We start from the raw sequence: 14,855 nt of genomic DNA, 5'->3' as shown, positions 1-14,855 counted from the left end.
CAGGAAAGAGCCTTAGGCAAAGCGTGGAAAGCGCAGCCAGAGGGGCCACGCAAATCACACAGAGGTCAGTCAAATCCAAAGCCCGAGCGCCGCAGGGTTTAATGAATCGCGTAAGGACACTTCCGGTTCTCAATCGGCAGGGCCTGAGGCGGAGATCATGGCTGAGTGAGTGGCGGCAGCGACCAATCCCGAGTGCCCTGCGTGGGTAGAAGCATCGGCGGTCTCTTTCGGCGCCGCGCTTTTTGCGCGTCCCCGCATTTCGTAGCCGCGCTCGAGTGGCAACCGGAAGTGTGTGGCCGCACGCATATCTCCTGGAAGGAAAAGAAAGGCAAACCGCCGGGCGCGCGGGGCGATGACGTACACGGAAGCGGACGGAGCCGTGGGCCTGGAGGCGGCGCGCAGCAGTGACGTCCGGGGCAGGTAGGCGAGGAATTGCCGGCTGAGGCAGCAGCGGGAAGAGCCGGAAGAGCCGGGGATGGAGGAGAAGGAGCAGCTGAGGCGCCAGATTCGCCTGCTTCAAGGTGAGGGACCCAGGCGTCCGGGGGGAGGGGGGCCGAGGGTCCTGGGAGGGGGCCCTGCCTGCCTGCCTGCGGGAGCGCTTCTTCCCTGGCTGCCTTTCCTTGCAGGCACTCGCTCGCCCAGGCGGTCCTTGAGTTCAGGTCCCTGCCCCAAGGGGATTACAATATTATTATTATTATTATTATTATTATTATTATTATTATTATTGAATATATATATACCGCCCTATACCCAGAGGTCTCAGGGCGGTTCAACTCAGGTACCTGCCCCAAGGGGCTTGTTGTTGTTGTTGTTGTTGTTTAGTCGCTTAGTCGTGTCCGCCTCTTCGTGACCCCCTGGACCAGAGCACACCAGGCACTCCTGTCCTCCACTTCTTCCCGCAGTTTGGTCAAACTCATGCTGGTAGCTTCGAGAACACTGTCACCCCTTCTCCTTGTGCCCTCCATCTTTCCCAACATCAGGGTCTTTTCCAGGGAGTCTTCTCTTCTCATGAGGTGGCCAAAGTCTTGGAGCCTCAGCTTCAGGATCTGTCCTTCCAGTGAGCACTCAGGGCTGATTTCCTTCAGAATGGATGCGCTTGCAGTCGATGGGACTCTCAAGAGTCTCCTCCAGCACCAGAATTCAAAAGCCTCAATTCTTCGGCGATCAGCCTTCTTTATGGTCCAGCTCTCACTTCCATACATCACTACTGGGGCTTACTATTATATTATTCTTATTATTATTATTGATTGAATATATATACTGTACCACCCTATGGGATGTGGGTGGCGCTGTGGGTTAAACCACAGAGCCTAGGGCTTGCCGATCAGAAGGTCGGCGGTTCGAATCCCCGCAACGGGGTGAGCTCCCGTTGCTCGTTCCCTGCTCCTGCCAACCTAGCAGTTCGAAAGCACCTCAAAGTGCAAGTAGATAAATAGGTACCACTCCATCGGGAAGGTAAACGGCGTTTCCGTGCGCTGCTCTGGTTCGCCAGAAGCGGCTTAGTCATGCTGGCCACATGACTCAGAAGCTGGACGCCGGCTCCTTCAGCCAATAAAGCGAGATGAGCGCCGCAACCCCAGATTCGGCCACGACTGGACCTAGTGGTCAGGGGTCCCTTTACCTTTACCACCCTATACCCAGACGTCTCAGGGCGGTTCAACACTCAGGTCTCGGCCCCAAGGGGCTTACTATATTGTTGTTGTTGTTGTTGTTGTTGTTCTTAAATATATATACCGCCCTATACCCAGAGGTCTCAGGGCGGTTCAACTCCAGTCCCTGCCCCAAGGGGCTTACTGTATTATTATTATTATTATTATTATTATTATTGATTGAATATATATACAGTGGTACCTCAGGTTAAGTACTTAATTCGTTCCGGAGGTCCGTTCTTAACCTGAAACTGTTTTTAACCTGAAGCACCACTTTAGCTAATGGGGCCTCCTGCTGCTGCCGCACAATTTCTGTTCTCATCCTGAAGCAAAGTTCTTAACCCGAGGTACTATTTCTGGGTTAGTGGAGTCTGTAACCAAAAGCGTATGTAACCCGAGGTACCACTGTACCGCCCTATACCCAGAGGTCTCAGGGCGGTTCAACTCAGGTTCCTGCCTCAAGGGGCTTACTATATTATTATTATTATTATTGTTGTTGTTGTTATTTTCTTCTTCTTTAGTACGACACTTTGATATTATTATCATTACTACAACATTAGCATTATATCATGCTTCGATTTGATAGCAACACTAATGGCAGTTTTAATCATAATATTGTGATTATTATTTATGCCCTGTCTTCCTCCTTGGCTCAACGCAGCTTACAGATAAAAACAGGAACTGCTGAAAACATAAAAAGCGGGTGTGGGGGGAGGTGGGGAGGCAGGGAACCAGTAACTGAAAAACAGATAGACATTGATGGAATTAAAACTATATATATATATATATATAGGTTGGCATCCGTCTTTCTTGGGAGCCGGTGGAGGAGAGAGCCCTTGGGGGTGAAGTCAGACAGTTGGAGAGCTATAGCGCCAGCTGTAGCTGTAGAGACTGATAGGGGAGAGACATGTTTTGTTGCAGCTGAGGCAGATGAAGGCATCCGGTTGTGTTGCTGCAGAGGCACCAGGGCTTTTCTTCCCTCTCTCTTTTTGGGCTAGCTTTTGGAGGTTATGGTTGTGGTTAACCAGCACAAGGTTGGGGCAGGTAGGTTTAAATGTACAGTGGTGCCCCGCAAGACGAATGCCTCGCAAGACGAAAAACCCACAAGACGAAAGGGTTTTCCGTCGCGGAGGCGCTTCGCAAGACGAAGTTCCCTATGGGCTTGCTTTGCAAGACGAAAACGTCTTGCGAGTCTCGCCATTTCCCCCCCGCTCCCCCCCCTTTTCAAAGCCACTAAGCTGTTAATAGCCTTTTAACAGCTTAGCCGCTAAGCCCGCTAAGCCGCTAATAGCGCTAAATCGCTAATAGCGCTAATCCGCTTAGCCGCCAATGGGGTTGCTTCGCAAGACGAAAAAACCGCTAGAAGAAAAGAATCGCGGAACGGATTCTTTTCATCTTGCGAGGCACCACTGTATTTGGGTTTGGTTGAAGATGATTTTTTTGTATTGTAAATGGGGCTTCATATGTTCTGTTCGTTTGGGTGGGACGGATTATGACTTCTTACAGGCAGGGCTACATCCTGCAGAAACATGTATGATGCCGATCTATGCAGGATATGTCTTGGTTTGGAAATAAAATTGTGTTGCAAATCCTTCAAGATACTGCTGGAGGGATGCTTGAAGGCACAACTAATGGAATCTTTTCCTTCTCTCCTTCTAGGTCTCATCAACAACCATAAAAACATCCATGGGAATACACCAGTTGCCCCACCTGCCCCAGCACCTCAGTGGCAGAACCCCAGGCCGCCTGCCTTTAGCAGCCAGGGTGCTTTCTCTGCTAGATATTCCCAGCAAACCCAGAGAGATTTTCAGCCTCGCCAGAGTGGTCCTAATGCCTGGAGAAAGAAATATTCTCTAGTCAACGTTCCGCCTCGGCCGGCACTTTGTTCTGGAACCAGCATTTCTGCTAGTGCTTCCCGCACCAGCCTGAGCCACGCAAGCCCTGAGGCAACTGAGCCACAAGCCCCGCTCTCGGGAAGAAACGTCAGCCTCAGTGCAGATGGCAATATCGTTGTTGGGGTGCAGGCTGGCTCAGCAGCGGCCAGCACTGCTGCCCCAGGATCCCGTCTGAGCTCTGCGGAAGCAACAGAAGGCCCAGCTGTGTCTAGAGGATGTGTGAGCAGGACAGCTTGGCCTTCGGGTGCTGGCTTGAAAAAGACTAAAGCACTGAGCGCCTCCACCTTGCCTCACTCGCTGCATTGCAAGGCCTTTGCTAAGGAGAAGGCTGACATGCCTGCCGAGTGTTGGAAGGGGCCTTCTGTTCAGGGTGCATCGGAATCAGCCCCGGAGTTGTGCAGGACTATCAGTGAGAGCGCCGTTACGTTGAAATCTGAGCCTCAGCAGCAGCCCCTGACATTGCCTGATCATAAAGCGAGTGGTCTGTTGGTGAGGAAGAAACCAGTGCCAGAGGTTCCAGCCCTGCGTAGTTCGCAGCAAACGCCTGCAGTGACGGAGAAGCCCAGCGCGCTGAGGCTTTCTGAGGAGTCTGCTGCTGCTTCAACTTGGGAAGTTCCTTCAGCTGTTGGGACGAGCCTCTCCAAGGACAAACATTCAGCACCTGCTCTCCATGGCGCTCCTACCTCGCCAGCCTCCATCAAGTCTCCAAAGTTCAGGAGGAACAACTACACGTGGGTGGCGAATCCGAGCAAATCGCCCCGTACTGTGAAAAAATGGGCTGTTCCCAGAGCCTCTGAAAATGCACGCAGGTTTGCTGTGGGTGCAGAGAGAGGTCCCAAGTTACTCCCGAAGGGGGAATTGGGAGCAAAGCAAAAGAAATCCAACCCGCAGTCCAAGCTGGGGATTTCTTCCAGCCTGTACAAGTGGAAGGCTGCCGGTCTCCCGCTGTCTCCGTCTCCATCCACCTCCGCATTCACGTGGCGGCGTAAGGAATGTGTTGGGCTTGGAGTTTCTCCTTCTGTGGGAGCTGGCGCTTCCCTTCAGACTGTGAGACGTGGGCCTCTTGGTCACGGCAGCCCCAGATCACCCTCTGGGAATAGTGGGTTTTTTAGTTACAAACTGAAGAGCCGGACCAAAATCATCAGGAGGAAGGGAAACGCCTGGTAAGTTATTGGTTGCGTTGGGAGAAATTCCCAAGACTTTCACCTGGAGCAGGCATGCCCAACAACAGGTGGATCGTGATCTACCGGTGGATCGCGGGATATCTATGGTAGATCGCAGTTGATCGTGTGATGCTTAGCGATCTCCCCCACCCCACCAAAAAAGCTCAACAACTTTGCCTGTCAGTAACAATGGGGAGATCACAGCCAGTATTTTTATAATGTGAGTAGATCGCAGTCTCTTGGGAGTTGAACGTGCCTGCTCTATAGTACAGTGGTGCCTCGCAAGACGAAAAGAATCCGTTCCGCGATTCTCTTCGTCTAGCGGTTTTTTCGTCTTGCAAAGCAACCCTATTAGCGGCTAAGCGGATTAGCGCTATTAGCGGTTTAGCGGCTTAGCGGCTATTAAAGGATTAGCGGCTAAGCTGCTAAAAGGCTATTAGCGGCTTAGCGGCTTAGAAAAAGGGGGGGGGGGGAGCGGGGAAAAAATCGCAAGACTAGCAAGACGTTTCGTCTTGCGAAGCAAGCCCATAGGGAAAATCGTCTTGCGAAGCAGCTCAGAAACGGAAAACCCTTTCGTCTAGCGGGTTTTCCGTCTTGCGAGGCATTCGTCTTGTGGGGCACCACTGTAATGCTTACCATTCCAGTGCAGCTGCTGGGGCACATGAAAACATGTGTTTTTGCATTGCAAAGTGTGGAATGAGCTCTGTCAGGGCCTGGGGATGAGAGTTCAGGTGGATTGTATGTTTGGGGCACTAGATGTGTCTGGGTAGGTAAAGCAGCGAGCAAAATCATGACAACTGTGGGATCCACTCTAGCTGGGGAAATGCTTCCCAATTTTTTTCACCTGCTAGATACTAATTTCTAGCAGTTCATATACTACCTTGTTATTTTTTTTCCTGGCCTGAAGTCCAGAGTATTAGGTGCAACTTTCTACAGAAAGAACACTTAAGGGCATGCACCATTTCAGAATGCAGGTATTGGGAGTGCATGAGTGCATTATTCCCCACATGAGAAACATCCTTCCTATAGAAAGCTAGCATGCCAGGGTGAAGGATTGTAGCCTAGGCTATTCCCTGGTGGGCTAACTTTCCGTGCGCATGGAACATTCAGACAATTGATTCATCGCCTGTGTGAGGTTTTATGGTGGTTGCCTTCAAATACCTACCCTTAAGTGTATTTCGTAGTTCTTTCTTGCGATCCCTAGTCCTTTACCCTCTGCTTCCATGTATTCCACCCCAGTCCCCGATGTTCTTTGATTCTAGCTTGCAGGGCTAAACATGTAGATCAGATTTTGCACAATTTATTCCACAAAAACCAAGTAACATTCAGTCTGCTGGTGCAACTTTTTGCAACCACAGAACATGAGGTTTTGGATTATTGGTCCCCCTGCACCACTTTTTAGTGCAGCGTTGGAAAGACGGGCTCGTACCTGTGATTATTTTACCAGCACCTCTTGGTAGTGAACACTATACTGTTGTTGTTTAGTCGTGTCCGCCTCTTTGTAAACCCATGGGCCAGAGCACGCCAGGCACTCCTGTCTTCCACTGCCTCCCACAGTTTGGTCAAACTCATGCTGGTAGCTTCGAGAACACTGTCCCACCATCTCATCCTCTGTCGTCCCCTTCTCCTTGTGCCCTCCATCTTTCCCAACATCAGGGTCTTTTCCAGGGAGTCTTCTCTTCTCATGAGGTGGCCAAAGTCTTGGAGCCTCAGCTTCAGGATCTGTCCTTCCAGTGAGCACTCAGGGCTGATTTCCTTCAGAATGGAGAGGTTGGATCTTCTTGCAGTCCATGGGACTCTCAAGAGTCTCCTCCAGCACCATAATTCAAAAGCATCGATTCTATACGACTATACTATACACTATACTACTGAGCAGTATGAATATGCAGAACATATAACTTTCATTGGATTTGCTTTTTGTAAGATGGACCTGGAAGGTGGAGCTATCGGTGGATGAAGCTCCATTCATCTGTGAGTGTATCTGAGTCACCTTTCTCTATGAGGGGGCTGGGTTGAATCATTCCTGCAGCTGCCTAGAGCCCTGATCACATAAAAGAGGTTTGGGCTGAGAGCTCCCTGCTCCCCATGTGAGACTGCCCTATGAATCTGCTCATGGTTGGAGTGTGATGTGCTTGAGGACTACACCATGGTGACTGCTTCTGTTGTCCTTCCAGCTCCCCGACTGATAAGAGGAGCCCGCCCTTCCCTACCGTGCTTCTGAGAAGCCGCTATTGTCTCAGGAAAAGGAACTCCCCTCGGGGAAGGGGATCGCCCACTGCCCGGAAAACTGGATCCAAAGGCCTGGTGCAGATTGGCAAGCACAGGCTGCGAAGGCTGCCGGCATCCCGGCCCCACCTTTTGGCCAAAGAAGGTAAGAACAAGCTTGGAAATCTGTTTCTTGGTTTACTGTTGTGCTTTTTAATACACCAGCGCCTTGTCCTGGGAACTCCTGTTGGTCTGGTTCGGAGAAGCATGGTGTTGGTTGAGATTCTCTCTCTTGCTTTGGCCAACTCTGCTGGAAGAGTTGGAGACCTGGCTGCGAGACTCCTTTCCCTAACAAAGATTTAAAAACTGGATTGTGGTTGCACATATTGGTCACGTGTGCTTACGTATATTATGTGTGGTGTAGTGGTTAAGAGCGGTAGACTTGTAATCTGGTGAACCGGGTTCGCGTCTCTGCTCCTCCACATGCAGCTGCTGGGTGACCTTGGGCCATAGCTGTCAACGTTTCCCATTTTTTAAGGGAAATTCCCTTATTCCGAATAGGATTCCTCGCAAGAAAAGGGAAAAGTTGACAGCTATGCCTTGGGCTAGTCACACTTCTCTGAAGTCTCTCAGCCCCACTCACCTCACAGAGTGTTTGTTGTGGAGGAGGAAGGGAAAGGAGAATGTTAGCCGCTTTGAGACTCCTTCGGGTAGTGATAAAGCGGGATATCAAATCCAAACTCTTCTTCTTCGTCTTCTTCACGTGGCTTGGCCCTTGGCCATGGCCTCTGTGTGAGTTTTTTCCTGGAAAGCCGGCAGTATAAGCCACCGATTTGCTTTTCCAGCCCAGCTGAACCGTAACTCGCTCCATTTCTTTGAGCATTCTGTGCCTTTGGCACGACTTTTGAGCCGACTGTCCCTAAAATGGCAGCTAAACATTTCGTTTTGGTGGCTGTGGTCCTGGTTTAAAGAGCCATTTGGCTCCTAGCTTACATATCTCAGTTTCTAATACCGGCTGGGGGTTGGGGTGCTGTGGGAGGGAATTAATGGGGCTAGATTGCATTTTACTGATTTGTGAACTTCCTAGATGGTATGGGCAGGATAATTCAATGAAAAAACAGCCGCCTGCTACCTGGCAGTGCTTTGGGTTAGGAGTCCCTCTGGGCCCAGCCAGCCTCTCAAGTGCCAAGTTGGTGTGAAGTAATCATGCACGCTTATTTATAAAAAGTCTGGTGAATGCGGGGCATTATTATTTTGTAGATTAAAAAACACCGAAACGTTGCACACAAATGCCAGGCCGCCTTGTTTGCTTGTTAAAGGGTTCTAGAAATTGTTCAGGTGTCTCCAGGATGCTCAGTTCCTCGTATGGAATTAATCCAAGTAAATGTTGTAAAGCCGAGCCTAACATCCCTGAGCAATTCGAGGTAGTTATGCACTCTTTAATGTGTTAAGAAAATTTTAAAAACCTAGTGTAGTTTTGCTTTTAGGAAGAAGCGACTGCCTTTTGTAGCGCATCACACTTTGTCGTTCACTTTCTCGCCGCTGTCACTCCACCCATATACATGTTGATTTATCAGCAACTAAGTACACTAAAGAGGCAGGCTCTTAACCAGGGAGTATTTTGGGAAGTGTCATCCTGGAATTTCTTGGCAACTGGGTGGTTTTTGTAGCTGTTTCTTGAGGGTTGGCCAAGTGCTGAACACTTGTAATCTTCTGGCAGTTTCACAGTTCTGAAAAGAGGCTGCTGCACCGGTAACTATTATGTGTGACTTCTTTTCAAGAATAAACTTCCCACATTCTTTTCCTCCATACTTTTGACTCTTTGACATGTGGACATGTGTGACTTCTGACTTTTTAGGCAGCAGTTCTAAACACCTGTGAGTCAGTCGAATTGAACTCAGCGGGACTTACTTCTGAGCAGGCTCACATAGGATCCGGCTGTTACAAAGAATGTTGGAATCGGTCCTGAATGCTCCCTAACTCGATGAGCTGCTGGCTTCATTCAGACCAGTGGCTCCCAACTTTTTGGGTATGGCAATCCACAAGTCCAAATCTACATGAATTTCACATGAATTTCAGACCTTAGTTCAGGGGTCAGCAAACTTTTTCAGCAGAAGCCCAGTCCACTGTCCTTCAGACCTTGTGGGGGGCCCGACTATATTTTTTGGGGGGGAAATGAACGAATTCCTATGCCCCACAAATAACCCAGAGATGCATTTTAAATAAAAGGGCACATTCTACTCATGTAAAAACATGCTGATTCCTGGACCATCTGCGGGCCGGATTTAGAAGGCGATTGGGCTGGATCTGGCCCCTGGGCCTTAGTTTGCCTACCCATGCCTTAGTTCAGGGGTCAGCAACCTTTTTCAGCCGCGGGCCAGTCCACCGTCCCTCAGACCATATGGGGGGCTGGACTGTATTTTTTGGGGGGAAATGAATGAATTCCTATGCCCCACAAATAACCCAGAGATGCATTTTAAATAAAAGGGCACATCCTACTCATGTAAAAACATGCTGATTCCCGGATTGAGAAGGCGATTGGGCTGGATCTGGCCCCGGGGCCTTAGGTTGCCTACCCATGCCTTAGTTCTTCTCTGCTGCCAACAAGCAGTTCCCAAGGGTTGAAATGTAAGGTTCGAACCTTTCCTATGTCCAGCTGTGAGTGTCAGCACAGCATTAAAATATGCCAACGAAACAAAAAGCTGCAAGAGGTATTAATCACAACCATTAGGGATTGCAAGAAATAATTATTTTGGGGTTTGCTTATAACCCATGACCCACCTGCACAGGCTTCGCGACTCACAGGGTGGGAAGCACTCATTCCGATGTTTGTGTATTGGGTTATTAAACCAATATATGATTGGGACTTTTGCCTGCGCATGCAACCCTGTCACTACTCTGTTTGCAAAAAGAGTAACTCAAATCAGAAAGTGAAAGATATGCGCTTGGGACTCTCCTTGGGACACAAGCTTAACATGAGCCAACAGTGTGATGCAGCAGCAAAAAAACTGAATGCTGTTCTAGGCTGCATCAACAGAAGTCTAGTGTCCAGATCAAGGGAAGTCATAGTACCACTTTATTCTGCCTTGGTCAGACCACACCTGGAATACTGTGTCCAGTTCTGGGCACCACAATCTAAGAAGGACATTGACAAGCTGGAACATGTGCAGAGGAGGGCAACCAAGATGATCAAGGGTCTAGAAGCCAAGCCTGATGAGGAACGGTTGAAGGAACTGTGTATGTTTAGCTCAGAAGAGAGGAGATATGATAGATACCTTCAAATATTTAAAGGGCTGTTCCATGGAAGATGGAGGAAGCTTGCTTTCTCCTGCTCTGGAGGGTAGGACTCGAACCAATGGCTTCAAGCTCCAAGAAAGGAGGTTGTGGACTCTCTTTCCTTGGAGATTTTAAGCAGAGGTTGGACGGCCATCTGTCAGGGAAGCTTTAGCTGAGATTCCTGCATTGCAGGGGGTTGGACTAGATGACCTTGGGGTTCATTCCAACTCTGCAATTCTATGATTCTCCAGGGTCCTCCTTTGAGGAAGGCTCAGAGGATAAGTCTTTTCAGTTGTGGCACCCCTTCTGGGGCCTTAGAATCATAGAATCATAGAGTTGGAAGAGACCCCAAGGGCCATCGAGTCCAACCCCCTGCCAAGCAGGAAACACCATCAGAGCACTCCTGACATATGGTTGTCAAGCCTCTGCTTAAAGACCTCCAAAGAAGGAGACTCCACCACACTCCTTGGCAGCAAATTCCACTGTCGAACAGCTCTTACTGTCAGGAAGTTCTTCCTAATGTTTAGGTGGAATCTTCTTTCTTGTAGTTTGGATCCATTGCTCCGTGTCCGCTTCTCTGGAGCAGCAGAAAACAACCTTTCTCCCTCCTCTATATGACATCCTTTTATATATTTGAACATGGCTATCATATCACCCCTCAACCTCCTCTTCTCCAGGCTAAACATGCCCAGCTCCCTTAGCCGTTCCTCATAAGGCATCGTTTCCAGGCCTTTGACCATTTTGGTTGCCCTCCTCTGGACACGTTCCAGTTTGTCAGTGTCCTTCTTGAATTGTGGTGCCCAGAACTGGACACAGTACTCCAGGTGAGGTCTGACCAGAGCAGAATACAGTGGCACTATTACTTCCCTTGATCTAGATGCTATACTCCTATTGATGAGGCCCAGAATTGCATTGGCTTTTTTAGCTGCCGCGTCACACTGTTGGCTCATGTCAAGTTTGTGGTCAACCAAGACTCCTAGATCCTTCATTGCCTTCATTGACATATTTTCAGCATCTGGTAAAAGCTGACCTTTCCCCTCATTACTATGTTGTTTTATGTTAGTTGGGCCTGTGAAGATTTTTGATGCTTGTATGGCTAGCGGTGTTGGTTTGTGGATTTTTAATGAATTGCATGGGTTTTCTGTAAAAGTATTTACCGTATTTTTCCATGTATAAGACTAGGTTTCCCCCCCAAAAAATAATGTCCAAAATTAGGGGGTGTCTTATACACAGATAGTGTCTTCCTCCATTTTCTTAAATCTGAGACCCCCAAAATAGGGGGCATCTTATATATGGGGGCGTCTTATAGATGGAAAAATGCGGTATATTAGAATGTATTTTTGCTTATGCTTATAAATATTTTGCAAGTTGCTTGGGGACGTTTTTGTCTAGCAAGTCACTTAATCTCAGATTATCATCGCGCCGTAGTTTTCTTTTTTATGGTCCCAAACAGGAAGCCTTGGTTGCCTGCAGTGGAACAAATCTGTTGGTTAGATATCTAACCAACTTTAAGCTGTAGTTTAATATCACGACTTCTTCCCTAACTGGTTGCCACAGGTTTTTTTGCTTTGGACAAAACGGGAACAAACCAAAATGTTGTGTGACTTCTGTGTATGTGCAAGTTGTTTGCCAGACCTTTGTGTTGATAAGTTCAGTCTGTCGAAGGGGAGCATTTGGATTTATGGCGGCTTCAAGAGTGTGCAAAACTGTGTGGGTTGCTTCCCGTTGGGCAAAATGGGTGATCAGTGGAGCTCCATTTCACGTGTCGCACTGTCTTCATGGATGCGGATACAAGCCAACTTCGGGTCCAGGTCATCCCAAACCTCTGGTGTAACGCGGTGTGAACCAATTCACTGAGCCTTCATCTGGCCTTGCCTAGATACTTGGGTGTGACTTTTGGGGCAGTGGGAGGCTGGCATAATCTGGCTTCTGTGAATCGCCTTCTGTCTTTTCGGGCGGTTGGCCAAGTGGCGGGTGTCCAATAGCAGGATAGACGATCGACAGCAATATATTTTGCCATTTTAGAGTGCACAGAAGCCCACCTCCCCACCCCTGCTTAGAGTTGCAGAACGGTTTGTCGAGGTGGATTCTTAACAGATTATTCTCCTTCAGTGCTGTGGTCAGGCTGATGATTACTGTTCAGGTCTCCGGCGAATCGGAGCTCTTGCTCTTCATGCTTGCAAATTGCAAATGGGGCATGTGCTCTAAGGAGGTCTGAAATTGCCTGGAAACCTATGCTCAAGGTCCAACATCCTTATAAGACACTTTTATGCCTCTCCTGGTATGCCTCACGGAGGACCTTAAGGTCCATAAATAGCAACACCCTAGAGGTCCCGGGCCCTAAGGAAGTCAAATTAGCCAGAGCCAGGGCCTTTTCAACACTGGCCCCGGCCTGGAGGAACACTCTGCCTCATGAGACCAGGGCCCTGCAGGATCTGATTTCTTTCCACAGGGCCTGTAAGACAGAGTTGTTCCTCCTGGCCTTTGGCTTGGAATCAACTTGATTCCCTCCCCCTCTTTCTTTTCTCCTTCTGTGATGGAACTCCTATTTGGGGACTTCCCTGGCTTTTTTCTGGCTCATTTAGGACCAGTCTGGATAGTTAGCCTTGGTGAAGACATGATGTTTTCATCCCCCAATAAGTTTTTGATTGAGTTTCCACTGAAATGAGGCTGCATTTTAATGTTTTAATGTTGTATTTTAATCTTGTTTTTTAAGCTGTATTTCAATCAATTGTTTTTATACTTGGTGTTAGCCGCCCTGAGCCCGGTCTTGGCTGGGGAGGGTGGGGTATAAATAAATTTCTTTATTATTATTATTATTATACGTTACTCCTGTTTGTATGCACGAGAGTCACATCTGGAGCGGCGCACAAACCTCGAGGCAGACCATTTATTGGGGCAGCTTGCCTGGCTGATGTAGGGCCTCATCCTGCCTGGTGCTTGGTGCTGGAGGGGAGGGGGCGCTGCCGCTGGCAGCCGAGGGTCTGTGCCCCTGGGGGAGTCTTGTTCCTTAATGAAACAAGTGGGCAGCGGCGTGGAGGGGGGTCATGTTCGAGCGGCCGGGCGTTGTGAACCTTTCCTCACCCCAGTAAAATCAATGCTGTGACATTCCCCCTGCTCCTCCGATCACTCGCGTCGACTCTGCTGACATCTGCTGGAGCTTTGGGTGTTCGGTACAACACCCGGGCGTGATTCTTTTGAGGGTTTATAAAGCAAACACTTTGGCGCGGTGCCGCCGCCGCCTCTGTCTCCCAACTTTCCCTCTCTCTCTAGTGTCGCCTGCTAGCAAAGGCTCCCTTGTTTGTGCATGCAGGCAGCTGCTTGCGGTGTTTTCCAGAGGGTGCCCGTGGGGGTGTGACCCCCCCTGTGTGATTGGTGCCCGTCCAGACTCTTTGACTGACAGCCACAGAGTCGGGACAGGACCGTCCTCATTCCGGCAAGGGCTCACGTGACGCCTCCTCCCCTCTGACCTGTAGAGGGCAGTCTTGCCCCTTTCATTCTCCCTCGTCCACCTTTTTCTGGTAATTGATTGCCTAATTTCCTCTTTATGTGAAAGAAAGCAGATATCAAGTAATTTGCAGCAATAACCTGCTAATGCTGGGCCAGTATCAAAACTCCCATGTTCATTTCAAGTGGCAGATAAAACACTAATATATAATTATCCTTGCAAATTGGATTGTTTTAAATAACCAAAAGACTATGGCCAGGAGAAAACTATCCCATTTCCCTTGAGTTAGTATTGCGGCATAATTGCTGCGTTCAATCAATTTCCTTGGCATTAGAAATTCCATCACAATCAACATTAAGCTATATTCATTGTGATGGCTAAGAGCCGGGCCATTTCTCCTCTTTTCCTTAACTGGCAAAATTAATCAGGGAAAAGATTTTAAACATTTACCCGTGCGAAAGAGGTCAGCTCTGCCACTATATTGCTCAGCAGATAAGGGGGCTAATAAAAAGAAAATTGAATTACTAATGATCGCCAGGAACCGAGTATATAAAACCTGGCAATCGCCCGCTTCAGGAGAAAAGGAGAATCAATTTTCTTCGGACAAGGTGTGCTCATTTTTTATTTTGGCGCATATTATCAGCGATTTAATTTGAAAGCGCATAAACAGGAGGAAACAGTTAGGAAATAATGAGCCCGAAGGTGTAAAGTGCTACAGGATATATGCTGTACACAATTTATTTGGCACAACAGATAATCACTTTAATTGAATTCAAAACTGCATTGTTCAGCAGTGTGGCCTGCCTCTCTTTGCCCGTGGGGAATTGCAGAATATTACAAAGGTGCCAGAAGAGCCGTGTGTTTTTCTGTGTGTCCCTCCTTTGTAATGTCCCCCGCAAGGCACAACTGACGTGCCTTCGTTCATGCGTGGAAGGATGCAGGCTGTTGATAGTGTAATATTTAAAAGGCAATAGAAGCCTCCTTGGCTTCCAGAGCACTTGGTGCCAGGGAACTGCAAAATACCCAGCTTCTGCCTTGATGGATAACTTTTGCACATGGAAGGATCCGTGTGGAGCAGGGAGTTGGCTTTCCCTCCCAGCTCTCCATGCTCCTACCGTCCTGCGCATCTCGAGTAGCTCTGCGTGAGAACTGCAGGTCATCTTTCCTTCTTTCCAACTCAGTCGCATTGCTAAATCCAATATCCGGATATTGTGTCAGA

At 48.7% G+C, this 14,855-nt stretch overlaps 1 protein-coding gene across 1 annotated transcript in view; it reads left to right on the top strand.

Moving 5' to 3' along the window:
- Positions 1-375: 375 nt before the first annotated feature.
- The window catches only part of ZC3H3 (zinc finger CCCH-type containing 3), a 269,723-nt gene continuing 255,243 nt past the window's right edge, over positions 376-14,855 (top strand). Inside the window, exons 1-3 of the mRNA XM_028736023.2 lie at positions 376-521; positions 3,309-4,707; positions 6,882-7,078. Of these exons, the coding sequence (XP_028591856.2) occupies positions 476-521; positions 3,309-4,707; positions 6,882-7,078 (1,642 nt within the window). The 5' untranslated portion in view covers positions 376-475. The remainder of the gene's footprint in view (positions 522-3,308; positions 4,708-6,881; positions 7,079-14,855) is intronic.

The sequence above is a fragment of the Podarcis muralis genome, chromosome 8, assembly GCF_964188315.1.
Source record: "Podarcis muralis chromosome 8, rPodMur119.hap1.1, whole genome shotgun sequence".
NCBI lineage: Eukaryota > Metazoa > Chordata > Lepidosauria > Squamata > Lacertidae > Podarcis > Podarcis muralis.
Note: the sequence above shows the minus strand (reverse complement) of the source record. Positions and strands in the feature narration are given on the sequence as shown.